The following is a 23,555-nucleotide window of genomic DNA, read 5'->3' as shown; positions in this document are numbered from 1 at the left end:
CCCCCCTCCTCCCGGGAAATCGCTCGTAAGAAAAGTTTAAGACGGTGTTCCTAGCCAAATTTTGTATCAATATCCTTGGTGCGGTGCATACTATATTCTTGCAATATATTAAACATCACGTTGGAGAGTCTTTCTTAACTTGCATACTTTCCCAATAGTTGTTGTTGTAGAAAATCTAGGTGGAATGTCCATGTAGACCTCTTCTTTTAGGTCTTCATGTACGAATACATTTCTAACATTCAATTGTTGAAGTTCCCATTCAAGATTTTGTTGCACATGAAATCAAGACTAGGATAAAAGCCATTTTTGCTACTGGAGTGAAAGTTTTCTTATAATCAAACTCATAAGATTGAGTATCCCGTTTTATCATGGCCTTTCTTTATACCTATCAATTATCACATGCTTTTTGTTTCATAGTGAACACCCATTTGCATCATACTACCTTCCTTCCCGTGATAAGACGAGTTAACTCGTAAGTGCATTATGTTTCAATGCATTCATCTCTTCAATCATGACATTGTATTTGGGATCACATAAAGCATCCTTCCAAGTATGTGGAATGGAGATACTAGATAAAAAAACAAGTGAAGAAGGAGATAATGCATTATATGAAGTAAAGTTAAAGGATGGTTTGTACAAGAGCGTGTACAATTTCTAATAACAATAAGAAGATTAAGATAGGGACCAAGAGTTTTATCATTATCAGGCTCAATTATAGAAGTTGTAGGATTTACCTCGAGCTTAGTAGCATGTAGATGTGATAAAGTGATGATATCATTATTTCTTGGTCTAGAATGTGTGCTCAAATCAGGTTTATAAACTACTTAAATCATCAGACTCAATATTTAAACGCGAAAGGTTTGTTAATGTGTTTGGACTGGTGTTTGGAACAGCCACGTTTAAAACTTGTAATTGGAATAATGTTTGGAATAGGTAAAGTTGGACCAGTATTTGGAACATGTATCGTTTCGTTTCGTATACTTCCGTTTCGTGTATTTTCGTGTTTCGTGTACTCGAAGGTGAAACCCGTATCCGTCCGTTATTAATTTCGTGTACCTAATTTGAAACCCGTATCCGTTTCGAATCGTTTCGTGTATATTTCGTGTACTTTTCGTGTATATTATATATAAAAATATTAATATATTTTTTAATCAAAAAATGGATTTAATATATATTTTCCTTTATAAATTTATTAAATGTGAATGATATATATTATACTTGTATACAACTCTTTATAAATTTGTTAATGTATCTACAATATATATCCACACATACATATAAATATATACTTTATACTCAATTATATATTTAATATATCATTACATATATATAATAAATATAATCTACAAATATTTCGTGTACTTTCGTGTATATCGTGTACCCCAAATGAAAACCCATATCCGACACGAAATCTATCGTGTAATTTCGTGTTCGTGTACTTTCGTGTTTCGTGTATCGAAAATCAAAACCCGTATCCATTTTTTTCGTGTCGTTTCGTTTCGTGTTAGCGTGTTACGTGTCAAATTGTCAGGTCTAAGTATATTACACTCGATCTCACCCAAAGACTAGAATTAAATTTGCAATAATAACTTTTTGAGGAGTGTGTTTTCGCGTGTTGATCAAAAGGCAGGGTGCCGGGCACTATTTTTGGGTTAACCAAAATATATACATTATTAGAATTAAGCTTGATTCGCCACATGAAAAAAATATTTGACGCAAAGCTTAAAGCTTGTAAGATCGCCATGGAAAAAAAGGAAAAGAGAAAAAACAAGAAGAGGCTAGCAAGATCACGACGAAAATCACAAAAAATTGGTTTTGCTTATTTCTGAGAAGAATTAAGCTTGATTCGCCACATGAAAACAATATTCTACGCAAAGCTTAAAGCTTGTAAGATCGCCACGGAAAAAAAAAGGAAAAAAAAACAAAACAAGAAAAGGCTTGCAAGATCACGACAAAAAATCACAAAAACTGGTTTTGCTTATTTCTCAGAAAAGTATATAAAACAATTTTAACATTGTCATTGAAATATAAGAGTGAAAAGTATATAAAACATATGTTAACATTGTCATTAAAATCGGATTATTTTATAAACATATTTTATTTTCTATTGTATGCAATCATACTTCTCTACCGATTTCTGATTTCTATAATGCGAGACCCAATTTTATTGGAGGCTATAGAGATCATCAATAATCATTTATTTTAAATCATATCCTACAGCTGACATTCTTTTTAAAGATTAGTTGGCCAAGATCTGAATCTTCCCCTCCTACGGCCGATAGATCGCTCAACAAGTCGTCCCGAAAAGACCCTCAGTGAAACCTTACGCCTTATAGCTGAAAAGAATGCTCTTAACAACGAAGCATGCGATGGTTCCGGTTCTCGCGATCAATAGACAGAGAGGATAGAGGAACCTACCTATATCTTCTCTAATTGGTGATACCATTGTTTCTGGTACAGAAGTTCCTATAAAAATGGAAAATGCCCTACCTTTGAGTGGGGTTTCTAATTGTTCAGTGTTGATGCTCCTAAAAACAGAACAATACCATAGTCCTTAGTAGTAATCTGTGCCCGTCAAACTTTATATCCCAACAACTAGCATGAGAAATTAAAAACTGCAGGATACTAAAAAGCATTATATGTTCTGTAAAAACAAGTAATATTCGAACATACACTCACAGATTCTGCAAACTCCATTTAAACCAGAATATAAATAAAACAAATATTAGATGATAGACACTTCTGAAACAAATTGGTGAGTGACTATCTAACTAAAATCTGGAAACAATAGAACAAATCTCATACAGAAGTTCTTGATTGTGTGTCAAAGGATTCTCCGAAATCAGTCACGAATATAGAATAAGAAAACTAAAATCAACGCCACGTGCAAAACAATCAAACATCAAGTCGATTTACTGATAGGAAAATTACTGATACGGTGGATTTAATGATGGGTGTATGTAACCGACCTCCTATAATCTCATTACTGAACAATAAGTGTAATATTCTTGTTTATTTACAAATTTGTTATTTTTTTTAATTATAAATATGGACCGTTCGATTATTAATATATACATGGATGGTCCGGATGTTGGACTACAATACTCCACAAAAAAGGACTCCAAGGAACTTTACTCTTATAAATAATATTTACTTATTTATTTTAAAATAAGTCAAACCAACCCAAATATTCATTCATGATAACAAATCTATAGTTCAGATACACACCCTACAAACAGCTTGAACTTTGAACCCAAATATTCTCATCAACTACAATTAAATATTTGAACTTTCTTCTGTCGATCAAATACTAGTTACAATAATAATATCTAAAATTTTGAACACAACCAGAGGGATTACTTCAGTGCAACAAGTTTATTTTAGATAAATTATATAAACACATTTTACTGCAAAAAAGAACAGCATATAAATATAGTAACAAAAAAACAATACTCTTACCAACAGGAATCAAATGCTCGGTAACGTCATAACAAATGTCAACAATACTTAAAACAAACCACATTCATATAACTAATTATCTGTCAGCAGAACAAAAAAAAAAAAAAAAATTGAGTGCATGAAATTGCTTTTGATTAGGATACCAGAAAGTCGTTCACTATCCAAGGTAATCTAGATGAGCTTTTGAAACATTTTTTATGGAGCAACAGCAATTGTTCCAGCAACTTGATCAAGATCTCGTTGTCCACTGGATGTGATTTTTCGCCCACTGGATTGCACAAAAAACAAACCATTAATTCAAGCACTTTTGATATTAATATAGCAGACAAGCTAAATGAATTACAGAAGGCAGATGAATCCATTTTGAGAATTAAAAAAGTACTATAATCCATAATCCATAATCCATAATTACTGTAATAATCGAAAATCAAAACTTTGAACCCCTTCAATAGAGGAACAGTCTACCAGTAGAAAAGTAAGATTGCATGCAACAGAAAATAAAATAGTTCCAAGAAGAATGCAACCTATTACGAAAAAATTAATACACTCCTTTTATTCTTTGGACCACTTAATTCAATGTAAATGTATAGCTGAAGTAATTAAAGTGTATTTGACATAACATATGACCTCTACTGAAGCTGAATTTATGATCAGACAAAACTTCAACACTATTAATATGTAATTTGTTAGGTGCTGGAACTTACCCCTTGCTGTCAAAGTCAACAATGTTCATGGTCTGCAATTGCTGAAGGATATGACGGGCAATACCTCCACTGCTCTTGCAGAAATGTGGTGGAGCACTTCCGTTTCTCTTTCGGCCACCGTAGATCCTCCTGAATGCACCAACACCTAGACCTCCCCTTAGGTAGATCTTCCTTGCCATGGATGCTGCAGCCATGTTAGTGAGTTATTTGTATTTCAAAGCACAGCACATATAAAGAAGTCTGGTTATAATTGGAGGATAGTAACAGATAAAAGGAAAACCATACCAGCTCTAATATAATACCAATCCTCGTCATATGGGGCAAGTTCCTTGAAGGTGCCGGTCTTCACTATGTCAGTCCAGTGCGGGAGTTCCATCTGTTCAACACGAGTGGCAGAAAGTTAGACCACAAGCAAACAACCAGGCGCCCAGCCTTAATTACCTTATATCAAGCTGCAGTCTCACAGCTACTAGGCAACATTTCAATCACTAGGAATTCTCAATATCAATCAAACTATTAATTAAAAGACTTGGGTCAGATGCAATATACACAACTGTAATTGTTAGATTACATGTTCCGACTCCAACTGTTGCTCTATATACCACCAATCGGAATAAAAATTACTCAGCAATCTAAATTCACAATGCCAGCTACCACATTATAGAACAGATTCATATTACTCAAATATTTACCTGACTACCTACCAAGGAATACAGTATATTCGCAAACATATTAACAATTATTTCTCCATCGGAAAAAAACGTAATACAATTCTGACAAATGCTAGATTATATATAACAATAAAATGTCTATCTACTTCCATTTTTGGTTCAATCCTAAATCAAACAATTACAGTATAAACAGAACACCAACATTATAACACCATATAATAAACTTTAATAAATATACATGAGCAATACAAATACACTGTAATAACTAGAGAAGGGGAGAGATAGGGAGAGAGAGAGAGAGAGAGAGGGAGAGAGAGGAGGGAGAGAGGGAGGGGTTACCTTGCCGGAGCGTTTCAAATGAGCAGCATAAGCCTTCACGAACTCATGCGGGGATACATCCTTTACAGTTTTAGCTGTTGCCATGGCTGATTTCTCCTCTATCGCCGGCCGCCGCTGATATCCCCAGGGTTTTCTCTTCAGACGTCTTGTTTGCAACGGAGAGAAGTGGCACTGGTATAAAGGGCTAGGGTTTATTGATATAATACTGGGCCGAACGAGACTACACTGAACGAGGCTTAGGAATCCGGCCCATCACTGTGTAAAATGGAGTCCATCAGAGTATCTTCCCGGGCTAAAAGTAATTAGGCTGAACGTGTAAGTTTTGTCAGTATTAGTTAGAGGTCGCAATCGTTTCGTTTCGTATATTTTCATTTCGTGTATTTTCGTGTTTCGTGTACTTGAAAGTGAAACTTGTATCCGTCCGTTATGAATTTCGTGTACTTAATATGAAACTCGTATCCGATCCGAAACGTTTCGTGTATTTTTCGTGTACTTTTCATGTATATTATATATAATAATATTAATATAATTTTAATCAAAAAATAGCTTTAATATATATTATCCTGTACAATTTTACTAAATATGAATGATATATTTATATTTGCATACAATTCTTTACAAATTTGTTAATGTATCTATAATATATATTAACATATACATATAAATATATATATTTTACACAATTATATATTTAATATATTATAACATATATATAATAAAAATTATATACAAATATTTCGTGTACTTTCGTGTATTTCGTGTACCCAAAATGAAAACACATATCCGACACGAAATCTATCGTGTAATTTCGTGTTCGTGTACATTCATGTTTCGTGTATAAAAAATCAAAACCCATATCCATTTTTTTCGTGTCGTTTCGTTTCGTATTTGCGTGTTATGTGTCAAACTGTCGGGCCTAGTATTAGTTATAATGGTCAGTTATATTTAAAATTTTGTTATTCTGTTATTTTTAAATTCTAACAATTATATTTTACAAAGAATAGTTATTTATTGTGAATATATTTCATAAATAACTTTCCTGTAAATTCAGTCAAATAAACATTTATATAAATATATATTTTTTCTAATAAAATAAAATAATATTATTATTTAAGAATCTATTACTTTACTATTTTCAAATTTTGACGGCTTAGTTTTCACATTGTAGTTATGTATTCAAAATAAAACTCATAAATAAATTATTTTCTGAATTTAATCAAATGAAGTTTTTATACAAGAATATATGTTATTTAAATAATTAATTAATTTTATTTATAATTCAAATTGATATAGTTTTAAAAAATTAATTTCATTTCCAAATTTTATTTAAATATTGTAAAAATAAGATAATTTTTAAAACTAAAAACACTATTTATAAATCAAATTTTTAGGTATCAGCAAGTGTATAAACATGGGCGTAAGTTATAACCTAATTGAGAATTAAACACGGTTGATACACACATAAACTCAAATCCATTCACATATCTAAAATACTCTTTTGCAACGGAAAATACTACACGATTCATTCTTGCTATAATGCATGTTGAACAAGAAGAGCAGAAAACAAAGATGAGAATGAGTGCGACTTACCTTCTTCATCAGCGTGAAAGAGCAAATTCTATCTCGTATCATGGTGGTTCCACAATGAATCATCGTGTAATTGATCGCAATAGAGAAGAAGGTCATGTTGGACTGTATCGTGATTATTTTTCTGATAAACCTACGTATACAGATACACAATTTCGTCGAAGATTTTCAGATGTGTAGATCATTGTTTATGCGAATTGAAGAAGCAGTTACCGTTCATGACAATTATCTTACGCAACAAACTGATGCTGTGGGAATTCGTGGCATGTCTTCACTTCCGAAAGTGACACTGTAACAGCTGCACTTAGGATACCTGCATATGGAACAACAGCTAATGCAGTTGATGATTATGTTCGAATTGGTGAGTGTAGAGTGATAGAGAATCTAAGAAGGTTTGTTAAGTCAATTATTGAAGTCGTCGGAACTGAATATTTGAGACGCCCAAATGTTGAATATGTGTCTAGATTATAAGCATCAAATGAACAACGAGGCTTTCTCAGAATGTTGGGTAGTATTGATTATATGTATTGGAAGTGGAATAATTGTCCAGCTGACTGGCAAGGTACATACACAGGTCATGTTCATGAACCAACTATTATATTAGAAGCTATATCTTCAAAAGACTCGTGGATTTTGCATGCTTTTTTCAGATTACTGGGGTCGTTGAATGATATTAGCGTGTTAGACCGGTCTCATCTTTTTAAAGAATTAGCAGAAGGTCACGGCCCGAGAGTGAGATACACTATCAACGGACATGAATAGCAGGGGCAGAACTAAGGGGCGGAGGGGGGCTTGAACCCCGGCTAGACTTAAGAAATTCAATAGAATTTTTTTTAGTCATAGATATATTATAAAAATAAAGAAAAGAAAATTTTTGAGCCCCGGATAATTTATTGAGCCTTGGACTTTTTTTCTTTTTCTTTTCAAAAAAATAATTGGCTTCATTATTTTTGTCGATAGTTAACATTAATTAATTAAAAAACTATTTACAATATGATATATATATATATATATATATATATATATATATATATATATATATATATATGCCAAGGATCAAATAGAAACCAAATTAAAATAGAAATTAGAAACCAATCTTGTCCATCTATTAATTAATACTATCTTTTAATCTCAACCATTCAAATTAATAAAATTAAAAAAATATAAAAAGACAAAGATTTGTTTTTAATCACGCTCATTAACTCCGGAGCTTTCTCTCTCTTCCGCTCATTCTCTATCTCGCTCTAAACTCGCGCTATACTCTATGGAAAGCTCTCGCAAATTCAGTCTCTCTCGGCAATTTTTTCAGAGATTTGCGCTATAGTTGATTATCATACTCCATCTCTTTGCGTTTCTCTCTCTGTGTGTCTCTCTCTCGGCAACTTCGTTTTTTAAGTCTCTCTCTGTAAATCCAGTTGATTTGCAGGAGATTTGTATAAGATTCAGTCTATCTCGGCAAATTGAGCTGCTTTGAGGGAGATTTGTAAGAAATTCAGTCTATCTCGGAAAATTCAGTTGATTTGAAGGTGTTCTCTACGGAATTCAGTCTCTCTTGCCAAATTCAGTTGATTTGAAGGTGTTTTTTATGAAATTTAGTTTTATATCATTGATCGAAGATGATTACATTGGACTTGGCTAAAATCAGTGATAATCAAGGTATTTGTCTATAATTTGTGTCATTTAAGTGATTTCGCTTATATTGTTGTGAGTCTTTGCATTGATAATGTTGATTGTGTAGTGATGAATCATATCTTATGTTTCAGTTTAGGATTTAAGTGATTGATTCTATGTTTTAGAGTACATAACAAGTCTAGTAAATTAGTGATATATTCTTTGAATCTGCTATAATTTCCTAGTTAGTGTGTAATATGTGAATTAGTAGTTTTATGTCTTGTTTCATTTATAATTTTTATGTTTTTATGTTGTTTTTCAGGTTCTTGTTCTAGTGAATCGTCTAATGTTTGTGTTAGTCATGCTGTTTGTTCAACAGAAAGTGACAAATCAGTCACGAATTGCACTGTCTCTCCTGGTGGTATGAGGTATTTTATGCCTAGTATAGTTGCTGGAAGTGATGTACCGTTTCGAAATCAGGCTTTTGATAGCTTAGATAAGGCTTACAAGTTTTACAAAGAGTATGGGAGGCTAGGTGGTTTTGATGTAGGAAAAACAACGGAGAGGAGAGATGCTGACGGGACTATTATTTTGAAACATTTTGTTTGTAGTAAGGAGGGCTTTAATGATGGAAGTCATTGTGAAGAAAATAGGCAAAAGCGTATCGTCTCACGGAGGTGTGGATGTAAAGCGAAAGTTGTCATGAAAATTTTGAGCCAAAATAGATATTATGTTTTTAATTTTGTTGAACTTCACAACCATTCGTTGGCTAGTGAAAGTGGTAGACAGTTTTTGAGGGCTAGTAGAGAGATGACAGTTAGTTTGCGAAATATTGTATTTGACACTGCGAAAGTAAACATTGGTTGCAGCAAGACATTTAGCTTGGTAAAAGAGATGACAGGTGGCTATAGTAATGTTGGTGCAACATTACGTGATTTCAGGAATTTTGATAGGGATATTTAAAAGAATTTGTTGGTGAAAAGGATGGACAAATCCTGATTGACAAATTTAGAGCTTTACAGGAGACATCTAAATCGTTTTATTTTGCTTATGAACTTGATGGTGATGGGCATTTGACTATGCTTTTCTGGGCTGATGCAACTAGTAGGAGGAACTTTGAAATATACGGTGATGTCGTGTCATTTGATGCCACATTTGATACTAACAAGTAAGTGATTGTAAATTTTAATTTTCTGCCTTTAAGTACTAAAAATATTTGTTAGAAGACTGTCGATAATTGTATATAATATAGTATAAGTACTTTGTCTGAAACCAAGAACTAAAGTAGTTAGGCTGTTTTTTTGTTATTGCATTGCTTGTGTGAGAAACTTTCACTATGAATTTGGCTTTTGTTGTTCCTTACTTTCTGTTTCTATTCATTTATCTACCTCGTAGTTTAAGTCTATACACTGTAAATTCACTGGCGTTTTGTATTAGTCTATTTATGTATTAAAATACATATTGAAGAGAAGACACATATCTCAACTGATCTGTTGTAATGGTCTGTAGAACTAAAATAGCTATATTTGTGGTACTGAATATAGTAGACAATGATATACTGAGGTAGTTATATTTGCAGTATTCTAGTGATATCTTCATTTTATATTAGTGATACTTTAAATATATTTTAGTGATATGTCCATTATATTTTAGTAGTATATGTTAGTTATAATGGTTTTTAACCTGTTTTATGTTTATCCAGGTACAATATGTTTTTTGCTCCTTTCACTGGTGTTGACAAACATGATAGATGTGTCACCTTTGCTGCTTGTTTGTTATCGAAAGAAGATGTTGCTCACTATAACTGGGGTTTTAAACAATTTGTCAAGGCAATGGGACACAATCCAGTTATCTTTATAACTGACTAGTGCCCTGCAATGAAGGAATCTGTGTCGGCTTCATTTTCTGGTGAGAATGGATTGGTTCCTAGCAAGCATCGCCTTTGTATGTGGCATATCATGCAGAAATTTCCTATTAAGGTATCTTTTTAGTTGTTTTGTGGAATTTATTTCCAAGTATTTTTATCTTACTGTCATATATTTATGTAATTTTTCATTTGATTGCAGCTTGGCAATCGTTTGTGTAAGGAAACGGACTTTATGGAGAAAATGAAAACTTACATATGGTCGTCAAATTTGGAAATTGATAAGTTTGAAAGTGGATGGAAAGCAGTTATAGAAGAGTTTAAATTGGAAGATAACGAATGGTTATCATATATGTATGAGATAAAGAAGTCGTGGATTCCTTCCTATTTCAGGGACAGTCCTATGTGTTAGGTCCAAAGTATCGTAGAAGGGGGGGGTTGAATACGATACTCACTACAATTTAAAATTCTTTCGAATCTTGCGGATAAATAAATTGCAGTCCTGTAATGGGTTTCGTGTTCCGGATATTTATCGGGTCGGTTTCTGAGGATATGAAAATATTAAACCAACACACAATATTTTCCAAGGTATATCTGTATATTGATAAATACCTCGACGGGTGCTACAAATCCAAACCCGAAGGTTGGCTACAATGGCTACTACTACGTACACTCACAAACCCTAGCTTCTAAATATATATATTACAAAACAAAGCTATGATTTATTTGTGTGTAGTAGTGTGCAAGGCACAAAGCCATTCCACCATAAAGGTGGTGGAGAGTGTTACAAATGAGAACAAAATCCATGGGTATTTATAGGCTTTTCATAAACTAACCCTGGTTAACTTGGATAGTCTTCAAGTGGCGCTTAAATTCTTCTCAGTATATGAGTGTGACAAACTGCCTTAGCTTTATTTTCATCTCAGCCAACTTGCGCCAAAGGATAGATTCCAGTAGTGCCTCTTATCACTCCTAGTTAACATATTAACCAAGTTGCGCTAACACAGGAGGAGAGAAGTTGCGCCTTACTTTCATCCATGTGCATGGCCATTCTCTCTCCTTGGACCATGAAAGACTTGAATTGGCGCTTTGATGGAATTACCTGTGTCACACTGTAAGTTGCCTTAAAATTTTTCACACTGAACTTAACTTGCGCCACATTCATTCACAGTCACAATGCAGTAGAGAGTTGGCGCCACTTAATCTAACCCAGCATGCACAGCAGCAAACCGAGGTTAACATAGATAAAGGTAAGTTGCGCTTCTTTGTTCCTTCCTGTAGTGTATACTGAGTGTGCCTTAGATTATAGAGCATTTACGTCAACTTGCGCCAAGTATAACTACACATAGGCAAACCGTTATCTCTCCAAGCGCCACAAGTGAGATTCCAAGAATGGCCTTGCTTGTTTATCAACAACAGCAGTACGTAAGATCATAGACGCAAGGTTACAAATGACTTTGTACACTTTGCGCCATAAGCACAGCAAATCACACATTTAGTGAATACCAATAACAATACAACTGCCTTAGACTTTCTTCAGTGATTGTTGAATGGCGCTAGCTGCATAGAGTTTCCCTGTGCTTCACCCCTGCCTTAGTCGATTTCACAAACCAGCATGCGAGGCTACAGTATATAACCTAGATACGTGACATCATCACATGCATGCATAATATATATAATATAATATATTATGTTGTTATTATATTAATAAATAAAAGTATATATAAATACATACACACATATATATTTTATTTATATGAACATATAATAATATATGTACATATATTTAAATATATTGTCATATATTTAAATATATATAATATATAATTATATGTAAATACAAATGTAAATATACATATATATATATAAATATATATAGAGATATATATAGTTATTTATAAATATAAATATAAACATTAATATATATAAAGAAAAGTATATATATAAATATATACATATATATAATATTTATATAAACATATAGTAACATATATATACACATATATTTAAATATATTCTCATATATTTAAATATATATAATATACATATAACTATGTGTAAATATAAATATAAAAATATATATAACTCTCTCTAAATATAAATATATTTATGCACATAATATAATATATATACACACTTAATTATATAATTGCTTATGTAAAATATAAATACATATATTATATACATATATATTTATTTAAATATATATACATATAAATATACATATACATATGTTTAAAAACATATATACATATATAGTATGTATACTATATTTAATTAAATATACATGTATACAAATATATAAATATATTTATACATATATAACTATATAAGTGCACACATATAAAAATGTCACTTTGGCATAGCTTGCAGAGGCTAGGCATTTGGCTTGGCTTTGGAACAAATGACTTGTTATGACTGGATCAATTCTTCGATTGATAAATACTTTGCAAACTCCATACGTGCTGACGCTTAGTGCACTGGTCTGGTTCACAAGCGACTAACACCAAAGTTAAACATTGTACCGTCTTTGTCAGCAAACATTGATCAGTCGGTTCCGGGTTAGTTTATGCTTCAGTTTGTTGATTATAAATAACCAACCAAGATATATAGAAATATCTTGCTTCAGGGGTTGCACTCAAATCTTTCTCACTTGAACAACATCTTCATTGCTTCCACAATCTTGAATACTTCAATCTTTATTCTTCACTGAGGCATGAACATATTAATGAACTTCTTCCAGTGAACTTATTCCTTCAAGACTGTAGATGGCTTCTTCAACCTTTGTCTTCGTATCTTCCGATTCCGGCGCAGGCGTAGTGTTATTTACTTGTCCTGTTTTATTGTTGAGTTATCATCCCTATGTAACAGATAGGGTTGTCTTTACATTTAGACTTACAATCTCCCCCTATTTGTTTGTTAATCATAACAAGCAAATCCTCTGGAGGATAACTCAACTAACACTAGAAAAAGTAAAGTCCTGGACTAGTAAATAATGCTACAAAGTTTCTGGATCATATAATACATTTCCAGATTTCATGAATAGAAATAACAAATGTGCATATCACCTTTATTTCTCTGGTTCTTGCTTTCCTGCCAGATAATCCTCATAGTCTGTCTTGAAGAGAATTCAAAACATTCCATTATGCAAAGAACAATAAGCAGCTTCATTGAATTCTCCAGTGGTAATGAATAACTTCATGTCTACCACTTACTGAAGAATAAATGTATCACCTTATACTTCTCCTCCCGTTACCTTAATCAGGTTCCCCTTAGTGATAAGTAGTTGTCTCCCCTTAGATGAAAAATCAATCCTCCTCCTTAGTTGAAAGAAGAATCTCCCCCTCAGTAGTACACAGCTAAAGAGTAGTTTAATCCCCTCGGTTGTAGACAGCTAAAGAAAGCTAACTTACTTTTTCTTCCCCCTTTCATAAATTCTCCCCCTAAATATATTCTCCCCCTTAGTTGTGGAATCCTCCAAGGATATGTGGTATCAAATAGGTCAAGGAATGTGTACAATACTTCCTGTACCAAAAGATAATCTCCCCATAGAGAACTAAACAACGCTAAAGCTGGGGTCGAAGAAAGAGTTTAGAAGAAGGGTTTACTTTGATTGGGTTGGTCCCTATGCTGAAAGAATAGGTTCCAAACGGAAAAGTAATGAATAAGAACTGACATTCCAGTAACAACATCCACTTTGTCTTTAGGTATAAATTTGGTAATTAGTAGGTGTGACGGTCCGAGAATCCGGGGGCCTGGATTCTGACGTCACCACATAAAACCCATTTTTAAACACTTTTGAAAACCTGTATTATTATTATCTTTTTTTTTTTTTTTTAAAGATAATGAAATCAAAGAATTTAAAACTTGAAATTCAAAGCTTGAAAACCATAATAAAAGATTTTGAAAGTGAACATTTAAACTTTAATAAATGATTCGAAAGAGAACATTTAAACCCCCTAAAAGCAACAGGATCGCATCCAGGTTACAGTATTGAAATTAGAATCTACCACTATTATTACACAACATCTCTTACCAAATCAGATCATCTTCGATAAGAAGAATCACTGTCAACTATTCCAGCTTGCACCAACCTCATCAACTTTCCTGAACACTCCTCGACCACTGGATCCTCAACTCTGTCCCCTCGCCTAGCATTAGCCTTACTCACAATCTCAATCAATCATCTCATCTTTAAGCCTTTCTGAAATGATTAAAAAGAAATAGCAAGGGTGAGCAACAATGCTCAGCAAGTAATATGTTACATATTTGATGATGTCACAGGTATCTAACTTGTTTAGTGTGCAGAAGCAAATATCAGAGTTTAGCTGGAAATCAGAGTTTAACGACTGACAGCTGGATCAGAGTTTAAGCGATGATCAGAGTTTGCAGGCGGCTGATTTTCAGGAGCATATCTGACTAAGTAAGGAAGATAAAAATCAAGAGAGATTGTGCAGATCAGGACAGCAGAAGGATAGCTACTGATTAGATTATTTTAGGAAGCAGATAATTATAAATCAATCAGTAGATATCATGTAACTGTGTATATAAACACAGCTTAGGGTTTACTCTAGATGAGTTATCGATTAAGTATCATTCGTGTAACCTAGCAGCTCTTAGTGAAAGGCATATGTTCAGCCTATTTGTATTTAAAGAGGTACAACTCAACTCAGATCAGAAAGCTCAGTAAATAGCAAGTCATCGGAATCTGTACGAAGAACGTCAAATGATTTATGGAAATTATATGTCAGATAAGTTCCAGGATGCTGCTGCACGCCACTGAAAGAAGTTCATTAATATGTTCAAGCCTCAGTGCACAAATAATCTTTTGTGGCACGTCCAGGAATTCAGAAGACATAAAGTTTCTATACTTTATTTCATCAGAAGATTCCATTTAATGAAGATGTACGTACAAGACGAAGACTCGACGAACTAACCAAATTCTTATTGTTTATTTGACGAAGAATATTTGATTTAACTAGATACAGATGAACCAGACAGTACATCTGTGTATCAGTTATTCAAATTAAATATTTGAAGTCAAGCAGAAGTGGTAGTTCGTTCGTTCGACAAATCAAGAAGAAGTTATTCAAGTTTAAAGAAGACCGGAAGCTGTTCTACTGAAGATTGTGTGATTAAATATTTTAATAGACTATTATTTCACTTCTCAAATAATTATATTAATTATGTAATTTATTTATTAAATTAATTCACTCTCGAATTAATTTAATTTATGAATTTATATGATTAAATTAATTAAGTGAATAATTTTCTATTTTAATATACTATTTTATTTCTTTATTTAATCACAAAAACCACCTCAGCAAGACAATTCTGGATTGTCTTGCCGAGTGGATTCATTTAGCTTCCAAGACAATTCTCCATTGTCTGCCTTGGTCTTGGTTGAATCAGCAAGACAATCTCTAATTGTCTTGCCGATTCATTTCATTGGTGTGCAAGACAATTCTTGTGAATTGTCTTGCCGAAGGCATGTGTAAGACAGCAAGACAATCCCATTGTCTTGTCTTGCCGAGTCAAGTGGAGGTGTGCAAGACAATCTCCAATTGTCTTGCCGTTTGTAGTGTTTGTCTTTCTGACAAAGTGATTGTCTTCCCTTCCCTTTGATTGTCTTTCTGACTTGGTTAAAGCTTGGTAGACAATCTGTGATTGTCTTCCCTTGCCCCTTTTTGTCTTGCCCAAGCCTAGATTGTCTTACCCTTCTTGTAATTGTCTTTGCTAGCTTGTAATTGTCTTGTCTAGTAATTGTCTTGCATGTACAATGCTTTGCCTATAAATATGGCATCCATTCTTCATTTTCAAGTGTTCATTCACTTTGCATTCAAAGCATTTTGTAAAGCTTTCAAGTTGTTTGTAACTTGCTTGATCGTTATATCCACAGTTTTCTGTGCTTTGATAACCCGGTTGTTTTAATCACTAAATCTAGAATATACCCTGTCGAATTTATTCTACGAACTTTAGTGGACATTAAAACTGAACCATTTTAATTATATAACGACTTCAAACATTGTTATATTAATTAATTATAATCTGATTATCCAGTTATATTTAAATCAGATTTATTCCGCGCGAATTTTGGTACTGATTGTATTCAACCCCCCCCTTCTACAATCATATCTGGACCTAACAATTGGCATCAGAGCGGTTGATACCATTTTTCCGTATCAGATCCTATACACACTCTGTAACGTCCAAATATTTTTTATTCAAATTAATTTTATTCCAAAAATTAATTTTGATTAAAAATATTTTTCTTTCAAAAATCTAAATCTCTCCAAACACTATTTACTTTAAATTCTTAAAAAAATGAGTACGCAAAAGATCAGTAGCATTAAAATCCCACCGTTCAGCCAGGAACACTTTGGCCTATGGAAAAGGCACATGTTCCTATTCCTTCGAACTGCGAACAGAAAATACATTGGGATTTTAGACAAAGGTGTTACTACTCCGATGAAGGTCATATTAGCACACGAAGAGGATGGTGTGTTGATACCTCATCAGGTCATTCCGAAAGAACTTTCTGAGTACACAGATGAAGAGAGTGAACAGATGAACTTAGATGATGCTCTTCAACTAATTTTGGTTGAATCTCTAGATCCAGTGATGTACAATGCTGTTGTAAATTGTAAGAACGCCAAGCAAATCTGGGATACGTTAGAGATTATCAATGAAGGCTCAGAGGAAGTTAGGGAAAACAAGAAAGAGATACTGATGGCTCAGTATGAACAGTTTGGTTCCCATCCCGGTGAAGGGATTTCAGAAGTATTTATCAGACTTAATAATTTGATAAATAATTTAAATCTGAATGGGAAATTCTACGACAAGAAAGAGGTCAACATGAAGTTTCTCTTAACCCTTCCTGAACATCTAGAACACAGAATCACTGCCATCAGGGAAAGCAGAGATCTGAATGAGATTTCTCTGGAAAGACTCTACGGAGTTTTGAAAACTTATGAACTAGAGCAAGTTCAGAGTAAACAGAGATATGGCTGGGGTAAAACACAGAACCATTCGAGAGCTCTAGTTGTTGAGTCACCTGTACTGGAAGAAAAGAAGAAGGATGTTGTTGTTCCTTCTAAGACTACTCAGGAATTTGTTGTACCTGAGATGGGTCAGACTACTTCTACCAGTGGTGACGAAGAGTTCTATACAATGGAAGAGCTTGATCAGTTAGAAGATCAATCTCTATCACTGTTTGCCAAGAAGTTTGGAAACATGAGATTCCGGAAGAACCCTTCCTATAAATACAAACCTACTGTTAGTAAGTTTCAGAAGGGAGGCTATTCATCTTCTACAAGCAAAGGAGGATACAAGACTGGGATGGTGGACAGAAGCAAGTTCAAATGCTTCAATTGTGGTGAACCTGGACACTTTGCAACTGAATGCAAACAGCCCAAGGTTCAAGGAAAAAGAAAAGATTCGTATGATGAGCTGAAGCAGAAGTATGATGCACTGGTTAGAAAGCATCATGGTACTTCTGGAAGTCAAAGTTTCAAAAGCAAATCTTATCTGGCAGAAGGCAAAAGCTGGGATGATACAGATAGTGATGAAGAGGAGCAGCTAGGGAATGTTGCTTTCATGGCTACTACTGGATCATCTTCACCTCCTCCTGCTGGAAGCTTTCAGGTAGATCCTACATGCCCTAAACTGTTTATGCAATTAGGACTTGAAAGAGATGATGCTATTAAAAGGATGAAAGCTGCTAATCTTAAAATTGATACTTTAGTCTTAGAAATTCATGCTTATAAAATGAATGAGATGAAAGTATTAAAACCTAAAATAGAACAATTGACTATGGACTTAGGATTACAATGTGCTAAAGTCAAAGTTCTAGAGAAAGGTGAGATTGCGTTAAGACTTCAGCTAGACGAAGAGAAAGTGAAATGTAAAGCCTTTAAGGATGCCTCCTTGATAGTCAAAGAACTTAATGATAAACAAGAGATCAAGAGAACTGTTGGAATAGGCTTTGACTATAACAAATCTGTAGGTAAGGCTAGCAACATTACTCCTTTTAAGAAGAGTGCTGAAGAGAGAGGGATTCCTTTTGTTTTGAAAGATTCCCTTAAACCTTTGTTTAAAACCTCAGAAGCTGAACCTCTGTTAGAGACTCCTGTTGTCATTAGATATGAACTAAAACAGGAAGACCTTAAAATGAAAGAGAGTAATGAGATGGGAGATGAGATTCTGACAAACCTGAAACCAATTAAAGTGAAAGGCAATGTTAGGTTGCCTAAAGCTGGTTTAGGTGTCAACTCTGAGAGAACTAAATTCAACAAGCCCAATAATTTTGTTAATAGTAAGAACAAGAACAATAGATGTCATTCTACTGAGAACTTTAAATCTGATAACAAGGTTAGAGTAGAATCTATTGATGTTCCTACTACTATGACTGATACTCCTGTTGTTCCTGCTTTTGATGCATGTCATAAATACTGTGGTGTTGATAATTGTATGACTTGTGCTTTCAATTTGATGTCTGCATATTTTAAAAAGTTGCATGCTAAAAATGAAAACACATCACCTAGACAACACACAAACAACAAGCATGCTAGATCAAAGACTGCTAGTCCTTCTCACAAGAGAAAGGAGACTTATGTTCCAAAGCCTAAAACTAAGGTTTATAAGGCTGTTGTTAAGGAAGTAAGTTCAGTCAAGTCTGAACCAAGTATCAGTCCAAGAGGCTCTGTTGTATTACCTAATAGAAATCAGTTCTTTAAGACTGCCGGACCCAATCAAGTGTGGGTCCCAAAGACTGTCTAATCAAGTTGTCTTTTGCAGGGTGCCAGTGGAGTTGTACGTGTTACCTGGGTGCTTGACAGTGGAGCGTCAATGCACATGACTGGCAATAAATCCCTGCTGGAGGACATAAGAGAAGGAGCTGGCCCTACAGTCAGTTTTGCTGATAATAGCAAAGGTCGTACTGTGGGATATGGCAAGTACAAAATTGGAAGGATCATCATAGAAGATATTGCAATAGTTGAAGGACTTCAACATAATCTCCTGAGTGTCAGTCAATTCTGTGACAAAGGTTATTATGTTCATTTTGAAAAAGAGATATGTATCATTAAACATATCAACGATAAGCGTCCTTCACTATGTGGCATAAGGAAAGGCAATATATTCGTAGCTGATTTGTCTTCAGGACCAGGAAACGAAGTTCACTGTTTCTACGCCAAAGCGTCAGCTGAAGATAGTTGGTTATGGCATAAGAAGCTCTCACACCTCAACTTCAAAACCATGAACTCTCTAGTCAAGAGAGATCTAGTGAGAGGGTTGCCTTCCCTGGAATTCTCAACTGATGATCTTTGTGAAGCTTGTCAGAAAGGAAAAGCGAAGAGAGCATCTCACAAAGGCAAAACCATCAATACCATTACAGATCCACTTCATTTGTTGCATATGGATTTGTTTGGCCCAGTGAATGTTGCATCTATTGATGGAGGAAGATATGCCTTAGTCATTGTGGATGACTTCTCGAAATTTACTTGGGTTTACTTCCTGTCTTCTAAGGATGAAACTCCCCTGACAGTAATTGATCATATCAAGTTGGTTGAGTTGGAAAAAGGTGTTCCTGTAAAAGCTGTAAGATCAGACAATGGAACTGAGTTTAAAAATCAAACTCTAATCAACTTTTACTCTGAAAAGGGAATTAGAAGGCAGTATTCAGCACCAAGAACTCCTCAGCAGAATGGAGTCGTCGAAAGAAAGAATCGTACACTGATTGAAGCTGCAAGGACTATGATTGCTGAAGCAAAGCTTCCTCTGTACTTTTGGGCTGAAGCTGTGTCTACTGCCTGCTATACCCAGAATAGAACTTTGATCAACAAGGATCATATGAAAACTCCATTTCATCTGTATAACAACAAGAAACCTTATGTCAAACATCTTCATGTCTTTGGAGCCAAGTGTTATGTTCTCAAGGATGGTGAAGAGAACTTGAACAAGTTTGAGCCAAAGGCTTCTGAAGCAATTTTTGTTGGTTATACAAATAATGCTTATAGAGTTTTTATAATTGATACTCTGTCAGTGAAAGTTAGTGTCAATGTTACATTTGATGACACTAAACTTCCAAGTATACAATCTGCTGATCCATCTGAATCTCTGAAGTTTGACAACTATCCAGATTCTGATTCAGATGATGATGTTCCACCTGAGGTTGCAACAGGAGATGACAACAATGATAATGATCCAGGCAATGGTGGAGGAAATGGCAATAATGCTGGAGATTCCACTGATGCCAGTGGTGGATCATCAAGTCAACCTGGCAACAACTCAGGGGGAGCTGATGGATCAACTAGTCACACACTTCAGCCTAATGATAATACTGCTGAATCATCAAGGACACATCTTCCAAGGGAAAGGATTTGGAGCAGAGATCATCCCTTTGATCTAATTATTGGTGATCCTGATGTTGGTGTAAGGACTAGAAGTGCTACGACAAATGAATGTTTATTTTCTGGGTTTCTATCTCAACTAGAACCAAAGAAAATAGAAGAAGCACTTGCTGATCCTGATTGGGTTCTTGCCATGCAAGAAGAACTCAATCAATTTGAGAGACAAGAAGTCTGGGCCCTGGTTCCAAGACCAAAAGGAAAGTCTACAATTGGATCTAGATGGGTCTTCCGTAACAAGTTAGATGGTGATGGCATTGTTGTAAGAAACAAAGCCAGACTGGTTGCAAAAGGTTATTCTCAGGAAGAAGGAATTGATTACGATGAAACCTATGCTCCAGTTGCTCGTCTTGAAGCCATCAGAATATTTCTTGCATTTGCTGCACATTCCAACTTCAAGGTTTATCAGATGGATGTGAAAAGTGCATTTCTGAATGGAAAGCTAGAAGAAGAAGTATATCTAGAACAGCCCCCTGGCTTTGAAAATCCAGAGTTTGCTGATTTTGTGTACTTCTTATTCAAAGCTGTCTATGGGCTTAAGCAGTCACCAAGGACATGGTATGACACCCTCTCTGAATTTTTAATTGAAAATAAATTTACTAGAGGTGTCATAGACAAAACTCTCTTTTACAAATTGCATGATAAGGATATGATATTTGTACAAATATATGTTGATGATATTATATTTGGTTCTACTAACGATAACTTGTGCAAGAAGTTTGCTAAGTTAATGCAGAGTAATTATGAGATGAGTATGATGGGTGAACTGTCCTACTTTCTTGGTCTTCAAGTAAGCCAAAAGGAAGATGGAATATTCATTTGCCAATCAAAGTATGTCAGAGATCTTCTAAGAAAGTACAATCTAGAAGACTCTTCTCCGGCAAAGACACCCATGGCCACTGCCACAAAGCTTGACCAGGATAAATCTGGTAAGAAAGTTGATATCACAAGCTATCGTGGTATGATTGGCTCTTTACTTTATCTTACTGCAAGTAGACCAGATATCATGTTTGCAACATGTTTATGTGCTAGGTTTCAAGCTGATCCTAAAGAATCACATCTTATAGCCGTCAAAAGAATCTTTAGATATCTTAAGGGTACACCTGGATTGGGTATTTGGTACCCTAAGAATACTGGTTTTGACTTAACCGGCTATACAGATTCTGATTATGCAGGATGCAGGATTGATAGGAAGAGTACGTCTGGAAGCTGTCAATTTCTAGGACGTCGGTTGGTTTCCTGGTATAGCAAGAAGCAGCACTCAGTGTCTACCTCTACTGCTGAAGCTGAGTATATAGCTGCTGGTAGCTGCTGTGCTCAGATCTTGTGGATCAAGAATCAACTGAATGATTATGGTGTTGTAGTAAACAAAATTCCTATATTTTGTGATAATACAAGTGCCATAGCCATTTCCAACAATCCGGTTCAACACTCAAGAACCAAGCACATTGATATCAGGTATCATTTCATACGAGAACATGTCATGAATGGTACAGTGGTGTTACATTTTGTACCCACGACTGAGCAAATTGCTGACATCTTCACGAAACCACTGGATGAATCCACTTTCTCTAAGCTGGTTTGTGAGTTAGGGATGTTAAATATGACATAGTTCTCTTGTATATATTTTTCATATGTATTATATGTGTTTGTATACTTTTTGTGAATTTTCTGTGTAATTATATCTATATTATTAGATTTTATATATGATTTCATGTATATTATCTGATAATAGTCTAAGTAATTATGCATGCTTATAAATTAGTAAGTGATTTTCTAAGTGCTCATATACTCCCCTGTAATATTCTCTAGGCATTTAGATAATTATTTGTAATTATTTTGTATTTTTCAAAATTACTTAAGCATAAATATTTGATTTTAAGTTAATTCATTTTATTGAATTAAAGTTAAAGTCGTAAATATTTATATTTAACTAAAGTTGAAATTTACAAAATATTCGTGTATTTATATATTGTTTTTATTATAGATTTTTGATTTTAATTGCAAAATGTTTTATCTTTTAATATAATCAAAAATCATATTATTATTAATTGTTTTTCTGCAAGACAATGTAATTGTCTACAGTTAGGCTCGGCAAGACAATTAAATTGTCTTGCTGAACCGGTTTTTCGCCGTTTTTCAATCAACTCGGCAAGACAATCTCATTGTCTTACCGAGTCTGCCATAAGACATTTAACGTATCAGTAAGACAATCAAATTGTCTTACTGACACATCGGTTGTCTGCCTTGGTGAATCTCGGCAAGACAATTCAAATTGTCTTACCGAGACCATCCCCCCGTTGTCTTACTGCGTACGTGTATATATATATCTGCAAGACAATCGTGCAAGACAATTCGATTGTCTTCCTGATCTTACTTCATCTTCTTCAACTGCCCACTCCCACACTCGTTTTCCGACCTCTGGTTTTCAAGTTTCACCACGAAAACTTGCTGGTTTACATCTTTCAAGCGTTTGCTTGCTGGTTTGGTTCAAATCGTCGGATTTCAGCCGAACCTCTGCCGGATTTTCGTCGGAATCTCGTCGGTTTTTAATCGGTTTTCAAGGCTTTTTCGACTGAGTTTGTGCTGTGGTTTGCTTTAAGTTCGATTAATCTGTGTTTTTGGTGTGATCTTCGAACTGATTTGAATCGATTTTGGAGTTAGGGTTTGTGGTGAATTTGGGGGTTTTGATATTAAGGCCTTGTTTGGTTTGGAGTTAATTGGACTTTTATCTAAGGCTGCGTTTGGCTTGTGACATTTTGAGTTTGGATTAATTGACTAAGTACCATTTTCATTAATTAACTTTTAATTCGAGATTATTCTAATATTTCGAATTAATAATTAATTAATCAAGTTTAATTATTAATTGAACTTTGCGAGATAATTGAGAATTAATCTTTTATTTGAAAATTTC

General features: G+C 34.3%; 1 protein-coding gene across 1 annotated transcript; it reads right to left on the bottom strand.

Annotated features, from left to right (window-relative positions):
- Positions 1-3,433: 3,433 nt before the first annotated feature.
- LOC108206363 (small ribosomal subunit protein eS19x) lies at positions 3,434-5,360 on the bottom strand. Its single transcript, XM_017376636.2, has 4 exons — positions 5,174-5,360; positions 4,449-4,539; positions 4,164-4,347; positions 3,434-3,727 (listed from the first exon to the last, which is right to left on the bottom strand). The coding sequence occupies exons 1-4, from the start codon at positions 5,255-5,257 to the stop codon at positions 3,655-3,657; spliced, it is 432 nt and encodes a 143-aa protein (XP_017232125.1). The 5' UTR covers positions 5,258-5,360; the 3' UTR covers positions 3,434-3,654.
- Between the last annotated feature and the right edge of the window lie 18,195 nt (positions 5,361-23,555).

The sequence above is a fragment of the Daucus carota genome, chromosome 2 (genome assembly GCF_001625215.2).
Source record: "Daucus carota subsp. sativus chromosome 2, DH1 v3.0, whole genome shotgun sequence".
NCBI classification, from domain to species: Eukaryota; Viridiplantae; Streptophyta; class Magnoliopsida; order Apiales; family Apiaceae; genus Daucus; species Daucus carota.
Note: the sequence above shows the minus strand (reverse complement) of the source record. Positions and strands in the feature narration are given on the sequence as shown.

Excerpts from the sequence above, each read along its gene's own strand:
- LOC108206363 (XM_017376636.2), bottom strand. The coding sequence starts at position 5,257 with ATGGCAACAGCTAAAACTGTAAAGGATGTATCCCCGCATGAGTTCGTG. Across the intron at positions 4,348-4,448 it reads TTGGTATTATATTAGAGCTG|CATCCATGGCAAGGAAGATC; the intron begins GTATGGTTTTCC and ends ACATGGCTGCAG. Across the intron at positions 3,728-4,163 it reads GTTGACTTTGACAGCAAGGG|TGGGCGAAAAATCACATCCA; the intron begins GTAAGTTCCAGC and ends TGTGCAATCCAG.